The sequence below is a fragment of the Strongylocentrotus purpuratus genome, unplaced genomic scaffold, assembly GCF_000002235.5.
Source record: "Strongylocentrotus purpuratus isolate Spur 01 unplaced genomic scaffold, Spur_5.0 spur5_scaffold_20, whole genome shotgun sequence".
In the NCBI taxonomy this organism is placed as follows: Eukaryota; Metazoa; Echinodermata; class Echinoidea; order Camarodonta; family Strongylocentrotidae; genus Strongylocentrotus; species Strongylocentrotus purpuratus.
Genome location: NW_022145606.1, coordinates 8,324,062 through 8,340,811, shown reverse-complemented (window position 1 = coordinate 8,340,811; position 16,750 = coordinate 8,324,062). Strand labels below are relative to the sequence as shown.

The window sequence follows — 16,750 nt, the reverse complement described above, 5'->3', positions numbered from 1 at the left end:
AGAGAGATTATATACAACATGGGGGTTTAGATGGTACGGAGGCTGGTGTCCCAAAAGCAGAGCTACATGTATCACCAATATGGGTGTGTTTAGATGGTACGGAGGCTGGTGTCCCAAAAGCAGAGCTACATGTATCACCAATATGGGTGTGTTTAGATGGTACGGAGGCTGGCGTCCCAAAAGCAGAGCTATTACCAGTACTTAGCTTTCTAAAAGAGAGAAATTATATACAACATGGGGGGGGGGGGGGGGTTTAGATGGTACGGAGGCTGGAGTCCCAAAAGCAGAGCTATTACCAGTGCTTTGCTTTCTAAGAGAGAAATTATATACAACATGGGGTGTTTAGATGGTACGGAGGCTGGAGTCCCAAAAGCAGAGCTATTTCCAGTACTTAGCTTTCTAAAAGAGAGATTATATACAACATGGGGGGTTTAGATGGTACGGAGGCTGGAGTCCCAAAAGCAGAGCTATTACCAGTACTTAGCTTTCTAAAAGAGAGATTATATACAACATGGGTGTGTTTAGATGGTACGGAGGCTGGAGTCCCAAAAGCAGAGCTATTTCCAGTACTTAGCTTTCTAAAAGAGAGATTATATACAACATGGGGGTTTAGATGGTACGGAGGCTGGTGTCCCAAAAGCAGAGCTACATGTATCACCAATATGGGTGTGTTTAGATGGTACGGAGGCTGGCGTCCCAAAAGCAGAGCTATTACCAGTACTTAGCTTTCTAAAAGAGAGAAATTATATACAACATGGGGGGGGGGGGTTTAGATGGTACGGAGGCTGGAGTCCCAAAAGCAGAGCTATTACCAGTGCTTTGCTTTCTAAGAGAGAAATTATATACAACATGGGGTGTTTAGATGGTACGGAGGCTGGAGTCCCAAAAGCAGAGCTATTTCCAGTACTTAGCTTTCTAAGAGAGAAATTATATACAACATAGGGTGTTTAGATGGTACGGAGGATGGTGTCCCAAAAGTAGAGCTATTACCAGTGCTTAGCTTTCTGAAAGAGAGGTTATATACAACATGGTCTAATTTCACACAAGAGCTTTCCTTTTCATTGTGAATATTATATGCATACACCATTTCAAGATGTCATTAAGTTGATAGCTAGTTTTTAGGCATAAAACTTCTGATTTTCAAAGCTTTCAATTTCAGGTTTTAAGAGAGCTGTTTCTCCTCTTACAGACACTGAAATGGCACACCAACTTCTTTTATATCATCAGGGGGGTGTTTCACAAAGACTGAGATCGACTTTAAGTTGGACTTAACTATGGCAGGCCGTTCATGTCAAAGTTTGCTCTCACCATTTACTTGCATTGGTCTCCGAAGGTACAAATCATGGTCACAAATCTACAGAATTTACATTTTTTGATAATTCATTATTGAAGGGAAAAATATCATCTAAAGATCATAATGGTGAGAGCAAAAAGTGGCATGAACGGCCTGCCATAGTTAAGTCCAACTTAAAGTCATTCTTAGTCTTTGTGAAACACTCCCCAGATCTACTAAAAGAAACGTCCTATGGAGCCACGACGGAAAAATTAATTCCTGCCATTATTCAGAATTATCTTTAAAATCATTGCCTGTTGGAGATTCACTTTTATTTTTGTCTTTTCCATTTTTTTCAAATCTAGAATGGCACTGGCATTTCTGTTTTTCTCTTTTATTTTTAAAACAAGAGGAGGAAACTGACTGATAAATAACTAAACAAATCTAGAACAATATTTTAATAGATCAAGACTTACTTTTTAAATGCTGACTTTGCTCCTCCGATGTGTCCCACTACATCCTTCTTCTCAAAACTGCATAAAATATGAAGAGAAGAAGAAAAAAAGAAAAAAAGTCTACAGTGAACAGCAGCAGGAATAATATCTATGATTTACCCCATTTATGAGAAAGAAAAAGAGTCACTAAAAAGATTTTAAAATGATGAATTCTTATTCAGAGAGATGCCCTTATTCATAGCAGGTAAAAGAAATGGGTGGCAATCAGGAACCTGTTTCATAAAGTTGCAGTCTCCTATATCTTATATACATACTTGCGATTGACATCAATATCAATTAATATTAACTCTTTATAAAACGGCAACCTTGTCTTTTGTGATGATTACCTTTTCTGTTTGATCTGTTCAGCTTGTTTTGCTGCATCTGTCTGCATACCTTCACCGTTGAAGTCATCGGGCGGTGTCTCGCTGTTGGGCGATTGCAACTTCCATTTCATGCTGTATAAAAGATACATGTACATTTTAGGACAGCAATGCATTGTTATCACTTGGGTTTCTTTCTTTTTTATATCACTCTTCATGTACCCCACTAATAATCTCCCTGTGCCACATTGTATTTATCAATGGATAGATATACTAAAGGCTTTAAAACTAGTGAACTGTTTTCAGTGCAAGCTTTATCTATGCTGATTTTAAGAGTGTTCTCATTGAGCTAGTCAAGACCAGCCATTTTGCACAAACTGATCATTCCATCACTTGGTGCCTATTGTGTTGGATTTTTGTGTGTGTGTGAACAATTGATTTGTACCAATTTATGTTTGTTGAGAATGTGACATATATATACACATCTAAAAGTATTCAATAAAGGCACTTATTCAACAAGTCCACCTTTCATTTTTGAGTTACAAAAAACACACATAAAACAAAAAATAATCACAAGGGGTATGAATAATTTAATTGTTAAGTATATAAAACAGGTTGTTGAATCATTAATATACTACTCTTTATGTCATGAAACAAAAAATAATATATATAAACAAGTATAACTAAAAACTCTTCTTACCTAAAATTTGACATCTGATTTCGAAAGTCTGATTTAATGCTTGTCAGGGATAAGTTGAACATCCCCGTTTTCTGAGTGGTATTGGCCGTAGCTTCCCCAACTGAATGCCTGGGAGGTTCCACATAGGCCATCACAGGGGGGATATCAGACTCTGTGGAGTATGGAGGGGTAGAAATTCACTGTTAAATGGACTTACAGTTTGGGTGTCTATACACGTACAAAGTCATGAATATGTACGGGGATAGAGCAAACATTTTCTATGCTTAGATCAAGTTTGTGTTAAATGCAATTTTGGGGGCATAACTCTGATGTAAACACACACGGCAGCTTGGTCGAGTTTCTTTTTAATAAAACTTGCAGACACTTTTCTTCCTTCGAACAATTCATTTTTCTCAACTGTTTCAAACACTTACATGTATATGTACACAAACATATACAGTGCGTCCAAGAAAGAACAAAACCCAGATTTATCAATGTTTTATCATAACTTAATCATAATCATAATTAATAAATGACACATATCTGTAAAGCTTAGATCCTCCTTGTTCATTTGATGCAACTCATATGATGCATATTTCATGCATGTGTGATTAAAAACAATATGAAGAGAGCGTACTTTGTAGCGGGGGCAAAAATATGTCTGTGCAGAGTCACTGACCTGAGCAAGAGCTGTTCATCTTTTCCTTCATTCTTTGAGTACTGAGAAGACCAGACGATGGTTGCTATGGGGACAATAAAAACAATGAGTAATTATGACAAGTATATCTCAATCACAGCATCCACATGTACATTTATACACACATGTACAGATTTAGACCATAATTTGCATTTTAATGTTTTGTTTAATTCAAAGCTGGGTATGGACACATCCTAAGGGGGGTGGGAGTCCCCTAGCAGCACAGATAATTGAAAGTCAAATGAAAGGAAAGAGAAGGAAAGAGGAGAGATAAGGAAAGAGAAGGGAAAGGAAAGAGAAGGAAAGAGAAGGAAGAGAAGGAGAGAGAAGAGAAGGAAAGGAAAGAAAAGGAAAGGAAAGAAGAGAAGGAAAGGAAAGAAAAGGAAAGAAGAGAAGGAAAGGAAAGAAAAGGAAAGAAAAGGAAAGAAAAGGAAAGAAAAGGAAAGAAAAGGAAAGAAAAGGAAAGAAAAGAGAAGGAAAGAGATGGAGAGAGAAGGAAAGAGAAGGAAAGAGATGGAGAGAGATGGAGAGAGAAGGAAAGAGAAGGAAAGAGAAGGAAAGATAAGGAAAGAGAAGGAAAGAGAAGCAAGCAAAGGAAGAGAAGGAGAGAAGGAGAGAGAAGGAGAGAAAATGAGAGAGAAGGAGAGAAAATGAGAGAGGAGAGAGAAGGAGGGAGAGGAGAGAGAAGGAGAGAGAATGAAAGAGAAGGAGAGAGAAGAAGAGGCAGACACAGAAAGCAGTGTTAAGACAACATCAAGGAATAGACCGGCCTCACAAACACAGGAAACCAATAAATTAGCACAGAATAGACAGAAGACGAAGGAAGTGATCAGAAGGTGTGCTGATATGGTCGCAAATCACCAACTATGATGGTGGCAGCCAGGTAGGTACTAGTATGGGGAGGGGGAGGGGGAGGGGGAGGGGAAGGGGGGGGGGGGAGGGGAGTGGTGGTGAACATTCTCTTTTTCTTATAATACAGAGGGACCTGGGACCTGTTTCACAAAGCCTTTTTTCAATGACAAATTACCCAAAACAGTGACAAATCTGCTGATAACCAATCAGAAGCAGGGATTTTCACTAGCTTTTAACAAAATATGTCATTTGTCACTGATGACAAGTTTTGTGAAATGGGGCCCTTGTTTGACGAGCACACGTGCTACATGTATTTCTAGTTCCACTGACGGCTTTATATCATATGTTACAATTCTGTAACATTTCTTAAAGGGGGTGTAGCTTGGCAAATACTGCTTAAAGCCATCTATGCCTTCTTTTGGACAACTGCACGTAAATGATGGACTTGATTATCGGTAGTCACCGACTTAATCTCTAGTACTCATAACAAATAAAAAAATAATTACCAGTAGAGATAACAACAGTTCGATAATTAATTAGAAAGTGTACATTGCTGTCATTATAGACGAGGTAGCAATAAACTTGAAAGCTTTTCTTTCTCATGAATATAGATATTTGGTTTCGAATCAATGCTTTGAAATCAATTCTCGTCCTTTGAATTCTTTTGTTAGATTCTGGAGTATACTGTGCTGGCTACTCTTCCCAAAACAATAGCTTTCTGAACTAGAATCGATATCATACAGGAAACTCTTGTACAGGAAATGAAAGCTGGGTACTGGTACTTCGCCTAACAATAAAAAAAATAATTATCAACATCTTGAGTTCCACAAGTATCAAAACTAAAAGAGTCTTGACATAAAACTGTCAAACGGAATTGAATGTTTATATTTAAGCTCCTCTAAAGTATTGTAATGGGAGCCCTAACAATTTGATGGGGGTGTTTCACAAAGACTAAGATCCACTTAAGTTGGACTTGAACAATGGCAGGGGATTTATGCCCTTAAAAAGTCTTGAACAGATGTAAAATTAGAGGAAAAAACCCTTAGAAATTATGATCTTTTATAGATAATGTTTTTTCCTTATAATAATAATAAAGTATTACAATATATGAACTCTGTAGATTCATGGCGTCCCTTGAGAGACCAATGGTGAGTGGCATGAATGAACTGCCAGTGTTCAAGTCCAACTTAAAGGGATTTTGTAACATTGTTCAGATGAGAGAAAATGGTGCTTAGGTAGTGACTTCACTGCCAAGAGGTACAATTGAAGATAATCTGAAAGTTTGAGTAAAAACAGACCTTTATAAATGATGAAAATTGGGGAAAACTGATCTAATTTAATTATATTATAGGTGAGTGTAAATCGTCACAAAGCAATTAATTGGCTCTATAAACCATTCCAGTCAGATACCGGTATTTAAAAGCCTGTCTTATTCAGTTCAGTTCATTTTATTCAAAACCACACAAAGCATGATATAATCTTTTACATAAAAAAGAGACTGGTAATTTAGTATCTTATTTTCATGGGAAAAGGGTTGGGAAAATTCAAGAATGGTTGGGAGAATTTACTGTTAGAAGGTGTCGCACAGTGACTCCTTCAAAGAAAGCCATAGATATCTTTGTGGTTTGAGAATTTTGTCAGGATCTTTTGCATGTTAAGAGGGTTAGTACAATAGAAGGAATTAAGTAACTATTCATCCATAAATTACACATTTTTGTCATCAACCTTCAACAATGTTACAGAGTCACTTTAAGTGGATCTTAGTCTTTGTGAAACACACCCCTGGAAACAATCATTGCCCACATATAAACATACATTCCCCAGACCCTAACCAGAGTTATAGCTTGATCACATGTCCGTGAAAGTATTTTAATCACATAATTGAACAGAAACCAAAACTGCTTTTATCAAAGATCTCACTACCTCTTGAATCTACTTAGTACAAATCAAATTGGCACTGCATGTCAATCTATAAATCAATTGGAGGAATTCCAAGATTTGTAGGTGTTATTTTTTAGCATTGTGCAAGTATGATTTTTTCAATATTTCTTTTTTTACACAAAGCGATATGTACATGTAAAAGAAACTTTAACCAGGGGGGTGTTTCACAAAGATCCGAAGTTAAACTTATCTTTAAGTTGGACTTAAAAATTATGGAAAGCCATTAGCATCTTTGAACATATTTTGTAAAAGTTATTTTAAAAGGCATAAAATGTTGATTCAAATCATTCATATTTTTTATCATCAAGGAGACTTCATGTTCTGGATGTGGAATTCATAACAAGTCTAAAATACTTGAATTTTTGCTTTTGAATATATTTCATTTTAAGGCTCCAATAGCTGTCCATAATTTTTAAGTCCAACTTAGTGTTAAGTTCTACTTAGGATCTTTGTGAAACACCCCCAGTTGTTGTTTCTTTCCATTTGCATTGAAACACCTGCAGGCACACTCTCTAATCTGAAACTTTACCAAAATTTCTAAAAAACTGAGAGCAGATCCTGAGTTTTATTCCATATTAGTACATGTAGATGATACAAATTGTTTGTAAGTCTCTTCTGTTCTTTTGCATTGATACCCCACTGCTATTATTCCATTTATAAGGTCACAATAATTTTTTTTTGATAGTCTTGTTTTTTTTGCATCAATCCCCCTACGCTAGTCTGCAAATACATGTATACACTCTAATTTATCACTTTACCACAATTTTTAAAGTCCAGGTGGGTGTTTCACAAAGATCCTTAGTCGAACTTACCGTAACTCTAAGTTGGACTTAACAATTATGAAAAGCCGTTAGCATCTTTGAAAATATTTGGTAAAAGTTATTTTAAAAGGCATACAATGTTGATTCAAATCATTCATATTTTCTATTATCTAGGAGATTTCATGTTCTTGATGTGGATATAATGAAAAGTCAAAAATATTAGAATTTCTGCTTTGGAATATATTTTAATTTAAAGCTACAAATGGCTCTCCATGATGTCCAAATCCAACTTAGAGTTAAGTTTGACTTAGGATCTTTGTGGAATACCCCCATGAGCAGAGCCTGTGTTTAGGCCTCAGTTACAGTAACAAGCTTCCAGGAAGTCTGACCAACAGGTATTCCCTTTAAAATCAACATATCATGTTACATTAGTGTGAGTCACTGTACGGCGGCGAGGCCATGTCTTGGCACCGTAACCTCAATACTCAACAAAACAACTTCCCCTGGGGAGTGTTTCACAAAGACTAAGATCAACTTTAAGTTGGACTAAACTATGGCAGGCTATTCATGCCACCGGTTGCTCTCACCATTATGATCTTTAGATGATATTTTTTCCTTCAATAATGAATTATCAAAAAATGTTAATTCTGTATATTTGTGACCATTAATTTGGACGTCCCTTGAAAGACCAATGCCAGTGAATGGTGAGAGCAGCCAGTGGTATGAATGGCCTCCCATAGTTAAGTCCAACTTAAAGTCCATCTTAGTCTTTGTAAAACACCCCCCCCCCCCCTGTAATACAAATGCAGAACCACAAATAACAAGGAAACAACAGGAAGAAACAATGATATGAGAGATAATGCTTATTTCCGGCTTCTCTTATTTCATTTGATTAATACTTCTGACATTAGATTTTAAAGGTTCTATTAAATTTAAAAATAAAAAAATGGATCTGTTATTGGCAAGGGAAAGAGTTGGCATAGTTGTCTCAATACCACATAGTTCCTGTTAACATTTAAACCAACACCTGCAGAAATACATTAACTCTTCAACCACCGATACTTATAACCTACATGTATAAACAGGAAAAAACAATGATGGCTCTGATTTGAGATAAGGCTATTAAGAGCCTCCTTTTTGTGTGTGAATAGTTTTGTTTGTTTGCTTGCTAGTTTCAAATGCTAAAAACTCATGAACTTTGGCAATGATCTTCAATTTTGTACTAAGATAATAATATGTAAGAGAAGCAGACTCCTACAAAGGCAACAAAAAAGAAAAGGAGAGAAAAAAGGAGAGAAAAAAACGATACCTTTATTACCGTTAACACCAACTTTCATGGGGGGGGGGGGGGGGGGGGGACTTAAAAACTAGACTAGTAATTATACAGTCAAGCCTACTGTATCAACCACATGAATTGACAGACCTGAAGTTTATACAGAGCAAAGTTTTTTCACTTCCTTTATAATGTCCTTGAAAAAGAATTCTCATTGAAACATGTACTAAAGAAACCTGTACGCCAAGAGTTCAACACCATCAGTCTATAAAGACCACATTTCTTGTTTCCCTTGAGCTGTCTTAACATATACATGTACATGTGTATACCAACTTCACTGTATCAAAACAACCTGTCTATAAAGAGTCTAGCCTATAATCTAGGCGGAGTGCCGAGCTTTTTTCTTTGCTGCTAGACTAACCCTAAGCAGAACGTCTGATACGGCGAGACTACGAACCGTGAGTCGCGAAGCGGCTCACCGCCTATAATCACTGGTCTAGCTTTAGTCGTTGTTTTTTTATTATCGACCATGAATCTGTGGCAGTTTTTCGTACGAAAAAACCTCATGAATACGAAATGAACTCAACCAATCAGAAACACGTATGGAGAAGAGTCTATGCATATGCATATTATAAATCACATGACATTACGTCATTTTCTTCATCCAAGATGGCGGGTAGTTCATGCGACGACGATCTTCTGCGAGAAAGTTTATCATATGCGGCCAACAAACTAGGCATTCCTAATGGAAAATTCAGAGAACTGCAGGAATCCGCTATTCGTAGCGTTATTGAAGCCAGCAGGGATATTTTTGTTGCATTACCTACTGGTTTTGGAAAGAGTGCAATACACCAAGCAATCCCCTTGTGCTGTGATTTTCTACGCGACCACGGATTCTATGATCATAGTTTCTTATATCTGATTGGTCGAACGTAACATAGGTGTACCTTATTTGGTAGGGCTGTTGAATGATTCATAGATCCGCCATTTTGAATATATATGAATATTGATTAGCTAGACCAGTGATTATAGGCGGTAAGCCGCTTCGCGGCTCACGGTTCGTAGTCTCGCCGTATCAGACGTTCTGCTTAAGGTTAGTCTAGCAGCAAAGAAAAAAGCTCGGCACTCCGCCTAGATTATAGGCTATAAAGAGTCTTGAAGACCACCTGCTTATAATTACAACTTTTCTTGTCTCCCATTAGTGGTCTTTAAATAAAGGTTTTCACTGTACTGTAGCAACCTGTACATAAAGACCACCTGCCTACATGTATATAGACCACTTTTCATGTCTCCCTTGAGTTGTCTTAAAGGCCAAATAACAAAAAATGAAAGGGAGGAGGCAGGGCATTATTATTTATCATTTTGCTATTTTTTGCTATATTTTACCAAGATGGCTGCCACGTAATTGTAGCTGGCCGAGCCTATTTTTTCTTATAAATTGTGCTATGTGAGTAGACTGATCCAATGTATGATAAAACTCATGATTTGTATCACTTTAGAAGGTATTTAAACAAAATGTATATCACAGCCTTTTTTTCTTTTTTTTCTTCTGAAGAGTATATAGTACCAACAAAGAGGCTGGCAGGGACGAGAAACACTTAATTTGTGTTATTTGGCCTAAAGGTTTGACTTACTAGTACTGAATATCTGGTCAGTGATCGCTCTTTAGAAAGTGATGTCTTCTGACTGCTGTAAGCTCTCCTTCTCTCCTGTCAGGTCAACAAAACAAATAAAATCATCAATTAAAATCAATAGACTCTAAATCCTTTGTGATATGCTAATATTAACATTTCTTAAGATTTGGGATATTTAAGTGTCCAGTCATAATGTCATTTATTTTTCTTGAATACATTTTGATCACGACACAAAACAAGATACTTTAATTTTTAAATCCACAATCTATGAACACAAATTTAATTTGTGTATACAGTCAAACCTGCTTTAGTGACCACCTGTCTACAAAGACTACATTTTTTGTTTCCCTTGAAAATGGCTTCTCATTGAAACATGTACTAAAGGAACCTGTCTACAAAGACCACTTGCTGTTTTTCCCATGGTCGGTCGCTACAAACAGGTCTGACTGTATCTCATACAGGCTAGAGATATGTAAAATTTGAAAAGTAAAGCAAAGCCATGTTCCGACATGTTTTGTACTTACCTGTAGCTCCTGCAACCAGAACATCATGGTATGCTGATCCTTGCATTGAAGTATGTACGTCCTGCCCTCCGTGCTGGGTGGAGAGAACAGATTAAAGGGAGAGGGGTCGTCAGTTTCCAGAAATTAGGGACCTACTTGGTGACATTTTTGGTGTCCCACTTTAATAAGGAACCCACATATATTTGTGGCTCTGACTAAAGGCTTAAATTGTGGAGTGAGATAATTAAGTGATTCTAGGTATGGGGATGCAATATTATGATTGAAAATCACTTTACAATCTCACTCCACTATTTGAGCCTTTACTCAGAGCCACAAATATGTGAGGGTTTCTTTAAAAGTGGGACACCAAAAATGTCACAAAGTTGGTCCCTAATTTATGGGATTACCCATGTGTAGTAGGATATAATTAGCTGACACCAGACTTGGAGGAAATACCATTAATGAGTGTACAAGTCTCCCACTCAGCAAACATACAGTCCCATATGTAGGGATAGGTAAGATAATGACCTTTACATGTACATTGTATGGGGTAATTGGTGGAGCATTTATAAGGCCTGTTGGTCACAAAACTGAAGGCTCATCCTGGGGGGGGGGGGGGGGGGGGGTGTTTCACAAAGATCCTAAGTCAAACTCAAACATTATGGAGATCCGTTTGTAGCCTTAAAATAAATATATTAAAAAGCAATATGAATATTAAATCTCCTTGATGACAGAAAATATGAATGACTTGAATCAACATGTTATGCCTTTTAAAATAGCTTTTACAAAATATTTTTTAAGATGCTAACGGCTCTCCATAATTGCTAAGTCCAACTTAGGATCTTTGTGAAACACCCCCCTGATGATTGACAACACCTATTGTTGGGTAAACACCTGGATGGTGTTGAATTCCCCATGAGAGCCAAACTTCTGTGTCTTTAACATGCAATGTGATCATTCCCCTATCATTTTTTCTGACTACTTCCTTCAGATTGTTAAGGTCCTTCATTTCCAAAAATGTGCTGATCATTGAAAGTTTGTCGCTCCGTGCTTGGCAACAAAGATTAACAATTTGTTTCATTTTCTCTTTATTTCACAAACCATGAATAAAACATATACTATAAATATAACATATATATCAATCGTATAGAAAGTACAAAAATTGCATAAAAGAATATAAAATGATAGATACAAATATTAGTAAAATAAATATTGGGGGGGGGGGGGGGGGGCGGGGGTAAATAAAATGGCGCTCTACTATAAAAGTGGTTTGCGAGGCACACCTAAAAAGGCCTTAGAGGCCTCTGGGCAAGGTAGCTCACAAAAAGTATGAGAGTTAAGAAAAAAAAAAATAATAATCTCTCAATTTGTGCCAATTTAAGGATTCAAAAACTTATTGCACTTTTCAAAATTCATAGCATCAAACGAAATATAGTTATGAAAACAAAAATGGTTGCAGTGTGTGCAGAAATTGTTTGCCTTTCTACTTGTGTATCTGGCTCTCAATCAAAATGTATTGAGCAAAACAACAAAATCTTGAATAATTTTTGCGAAAGGGTTAACAACATTTGGATAACTCACTGTATCTGGAATTGCCGGTGTGCTCCTGGATTGGCAACATCGAACGTGAGGGAGGAGTTGGCAACATCTATTGATCTGAGAAAAATAGAGATCACCGTTTGAATGGAAATGTGAAAAACATTCATCTAAACTACAGTTATATTCATGTTTGAATTAACTTATTAGAAGTAATCACAACTCGGTACCTGATTTTTTTTTTAGGCAACATCATTGGTGTTTTCGTTGTTGGTTGTATTTTTGGCTTTTAGTTAAATTTGACTATTTACGCCTAGTTTACATGTAGTTCCTTGGCTGTGGGGGGAATAACTTTTTAAACCCTTGAAGGATAACCAACTTGAATTCATCACAATTCATTTCTCATTCAGGATTTGAATTCATGTTCCATTTTGTATATATCTTCAGTATTTAATAGGTAATACAGTGGTTCCCAGGAAAGGGAAACCGAGAATTATCAATGTTTTATCATAACTTAATCACACTTAATCACAATGACACATATTTGTAAAGCTTAGATCCTCTTCTTTCGTCTGATGCAACCCATATGATGCATATTTCATGCACGAGTGATTAAAGACAATTTGAAGAAAGGGTACAAAAAGTCATTTGGCGAACAGTATAGAGAGGTGAAGTGTGACGTCATCAAAAATCTATTTTGGGAATTTCTCAATTTTTTCTTCATTTTCCAAAAGACCACCAAAGTAATGTCCAAATATCGAAAACCAATTGAATAGGTTAAGTATTGGCTGAGATATGACCATCTGAATAAAAAAGATTGCCTATGGGAACTCATTGTTATTTGCTCTGGTTCATAACATTACGAGCCAGAGCGATATAACACTGAGTTCTCATAGGCAATCTTTTTATTCAGATGGTCATACATGTATCTCAGCCAATACTTAACATAATTATATTCAATTGGTTTTCGATATTTGGACATTATTTTTGGTGGCCTTTCAGAAAATGAAGAAAAAATTGAGCAATTTCAAAAATAGATTTTTGTGATGTCACAGCTTCGGTACTTCATTTAAAATTTCAATGAGAAAAATCACATTTCCAAAAAGTTCCTTTTCTGCCCTTTCATATGACACCTCAATCAGGAATAACAAAGTTCTGTTTGTTCAAAGTAATACTTGCATTTCCATAATTTTTTCAAACAAATTTGTTTTCACTGGCTGGCTGCCTGTCATAGCAACAAACAACAAACAATTGTCTTCTTCACTCACCCTAGTGGAGAGACATCTTGAGGTGTCCGATAGTAGTACAGACGACATCTTTGATCATCAAAGACAAACCTGTTCCAGAACACAAACTAGTTAAATTATAATGTAATATGTATAAATAAAACACATAATGTTAAAAAAAAATGTAGGTTTTCTGCATACAACAGAAAACCCAAATTGTGTAATGTATTCTTTTATCAAAATTTGTCTTTAAACATTTTCTTCTGGGGGGGGGGGGATTTTTGCAGAAGTGTGTCTATGACATCCTCTGTCACATTATGATACAATTTAAAGACCATCTGTACTACATTTAGTTAGTTTACAGGAGGGAGAAGAGATTTCCCTGCATGGTCACTGGACAGGTGGCTATCTCATCAAATCAGCTCTTAATGAACAAGAGAAAAAAGAGGATCATGGGGGACCAATGGTCACCAATTAGGCATTGTTTTCTATACAGAGGGAGCAAGTAGCTATAAGTAGAACAGTGGGGCTTTTAAATGACATCCTCTTTTGCATTAGGATACAATTTTAGTGAAATTTGGCCATCAAATTGTTGGGGCTTCTAACACTTTGGAGAGGCTTTAACTTACCATCTTGTTTTGAATGATTTGATGAGCCCTTTCTCTCCTTGTTTGTCCAGGTACCCACACAGCTTTACTGACTGATCCTATAATAGATAACAGATGGATGAATACATGAATAAATGAATAAATGCATAAATTAATAAATGAATATGTAAATTTAAATACAAAATAAACAAATCAATATTAAACTCAATCAATCAATCAATAAACAACTGTGATAAATACATAAATGAATGAATCCACCAATCAATCATGGTCACTAATTAAGATCTAAATAATAAATGAATTAATAAATCAAATTATTAAATGAATTAATAATATAGTATTAATGACTGCTTTGAGAGAAATAGTTGTTTTATTACGCTCAAGGGAAGGTTAGGATTGTGCTATTCCCCGAGGCTTGCCGAGGGGAATAGCCCAATTGTAACCTTCCAGAGAGCGTATGAAAACAACTATTTCTCGAATATTAAAGCAGTCATTAATACTTTTACATGTATATGCCAAAAAAAATAGACTAAAAAATAAAAAATAAAAAATAATTTACATTTTTGTCGAAGACGGGATTCGAACTCTTGCGTACAACAAGAGGTGTATCGAAAACCAACGCTTAGACCACTCGGCTATCGCGCGCCGTTAACATGCTTGGCAGTTTTCTTCAATATATACATTAAAATGGATTGAAAACGGCTCCGCGTGAGGGATGCTTCGCAAAAGCTCCATGAAACGGACCCTTCTTTTACTTTTGCAATGCATATTGGCACGAACTTAGATCAAGATCTATCGGCAGATGTTTTTTTTTGTTTTTGAGAGTTTATTTTCGTCTTCATGTCAACAATGCAAGATAAAATTGTCGGTAAGATCGATCGAGATTCAATTGTATTGAAATTGCCGACCAATTTTTCGCACACGTATGGTATCCTCCATCGCTCAAACCATTTTTTAACATGTAAACCTATGGGGTAACCATGGAGACTGACCTATTTTTTTAATAATCATGGTTATTAAAAATATTGAAATGTTTTAAGCATGGTTACCGGGAATTTTACAGGAACAGTTGAAGTTTATGAATGCAATTCGACCAATCAGATGGCTGGATTTCTTAAGTGAGGTATATAAATCAAATTATTAAATGATTAAAAATACAAATGAAAAAGATCAACATATGACCAGATAAATAAACAAGCATGAATTAATTGATAAAAGTAAAAAAAAGTTTAAATAAAAACAGGATAAAAATTGAAATAATGAATACATGGTGTAAACAAATAAATAGATACATTTGTTGTACTATTCTATTCATGACAACAGAAATTTACGATTTTGTATCTAGAACTAAGACCTTTGATGTACATAAATCAGAAAATAAATGAAGAAGTATATTTAAATACACAAATAAATTAATTAGTAAATAAATATCAATATCAATAAAGCAAAATAAAGGAAATACATTAATACAGAAGAGAGTTTAAAATAACTCTAATACAGTTTGCTCTTTCCTTAAAGAATAATTGCATTGAACATTTGAACTTCCTTAGTCATCTTTTACTTGACTTTGCCTTCAGCGCTCACTCACTAATGTTTCTCTGATTGTGTCTGCTTTAATTGAAACCAATACCAGATTAGAGTGGACTTCCCCCCTTTTATTATTACTTGATAGTCTACTTCCAACAACAAAAAAGGTAACAGTACAATAGTACATCTATTAAAGCTTATCTGCCATAGTTTAGAGGAGGGATTAGAGCACCCTGCAAGGTCACTGGACAGGTGGTTATCTCATCAACTCAGCTCTCAGTTAACATAAGAAAAAGAGGATCATGGGGGACCAATGGTCACCGATTAGGCATTGTTTGTTGTAAGAGGGCGCAAGTAGCTACAAGTAGTGCAGTGGGCCTTTAAATGTAAAACTGATTACTGGACAATTACATGTTTTTCCATGACCATTTACATGTAGCCTAAGACAATAATGATGATTATTATCTACATGTTTATATTAAGGCTTCCAAGAGGAACAATATATCAGTGTATTTAATATCTTTAGCACAGTACATGTACCTGGATGACTGACCAATATTGTTTTTGTAATGCTCAGTCATCCAGGAACTTCGACTATCGATATCACAGTCAAATTTTGTTATTTCGCTAGTCAGCCCAATATAGATAATAATAATAATATTGTATGGTTTTGTTTTTGTGTGTGATACATGCATATTGCTCTTGCTATGACAGTACATTCTTGTATCACTCTCAAAAACCATCCAATATTATATAAATATTTATAAAGCACACACGTCTATAATGTTTCAACTTCAACGAGAGAAACTTAATCGTACCCAGCAAGTGCATGTATGGCTTTGAAGTTTCAAGGGTACTGTATTGGATGTTTGAAAATAAAAAGAGATAATTTATTCCATAGTGGATAAGCTGGTGATCCAAATAATCAAGCCCCCCCCCCCCCCCCCCCCCCCGTTTCATTTGGTTATAGTCATGATGTCCTAACTTTCCTTTTGAAAAGCCTAATTTTACATATGTACATGAATTGTAGTAAATTGAATTCACAAGTGAATGTATCATAACAATAATAATGATAATAACAATACACTATTAGTATTAGTATAATCAATTAATTATTATTATCATTATTATTTTGTGAATTATTATCACTATTTGATTATTAATATTAATAGTAGCAGTATTATCAATTTCATTATCATTAGCAAGTGGGAATGCTCTACACAGTCAGCGAGAACATTATAAATGGTACAGTGATTTATTTTTCCGATGTGAATGACCCCGCAGAGGAAGGAGTGGGTGAGAGACATAATTGACTCAGAGACTGAACAAAAACATGACAGTGCAGTGGAACTGGTGCAGTGGAACAGACTGCTTTCTGGTTTAAAAGGAAGTGATTTGGCCAGTCATATACCTTCATCCAGGA

General features: G+C 35.8%; 1 protein-coding gene across 2 annotated transcripts in view; it reads right to left on the bottom strand.

Annotated features, from left to right (window-relative positions):
* LOC590728 (TBC1 domain family member 2B) overlaps positions 1-16,750 on the bottom strand; it is a 45,342-nt gene that overhangs the window by 25,276 nt on the left and 3,316 nt on the right. For both annotated transcript variants that reach the window (XM_030992697.1, XM_030992696.1), the window contains exons 2-10: positions 13,822-13,898; positions 13,235-13,303; positions 12,012-12,086; positions 10,452-10,524; positions 9,928-10,002; positions 3,449-3,512; positions 2,791-2,941; positions 2,115-2,225; positions 1,750-1,806 (exon numbers count right to left, since the gene is read on the bottom strand). In XM_030992697.1, the coding sequence (XP_030848557.1) occupies positions 1,750-1,806; positions 2,115-2,225; positions 2,791-2,941; positions 3,449-3,512; positions 9,928-10,002; positions 10,452-10,524; positions 12,012-12,086; positions 13,235-13,303; positions 13,822-13,898 (752 nt within the window). The remainder of the gene's footprint in view (positions 1-1,749; positions 1,807-2,114; positions 2,226-2,790; positions 2,942-3,448; positions 3,513-9,927; positions 10,003-10,451; positions 10,525-12,011; positions 12,087-13,234; positions 13,304-13,821; positions 13,899-16,750) is intronic.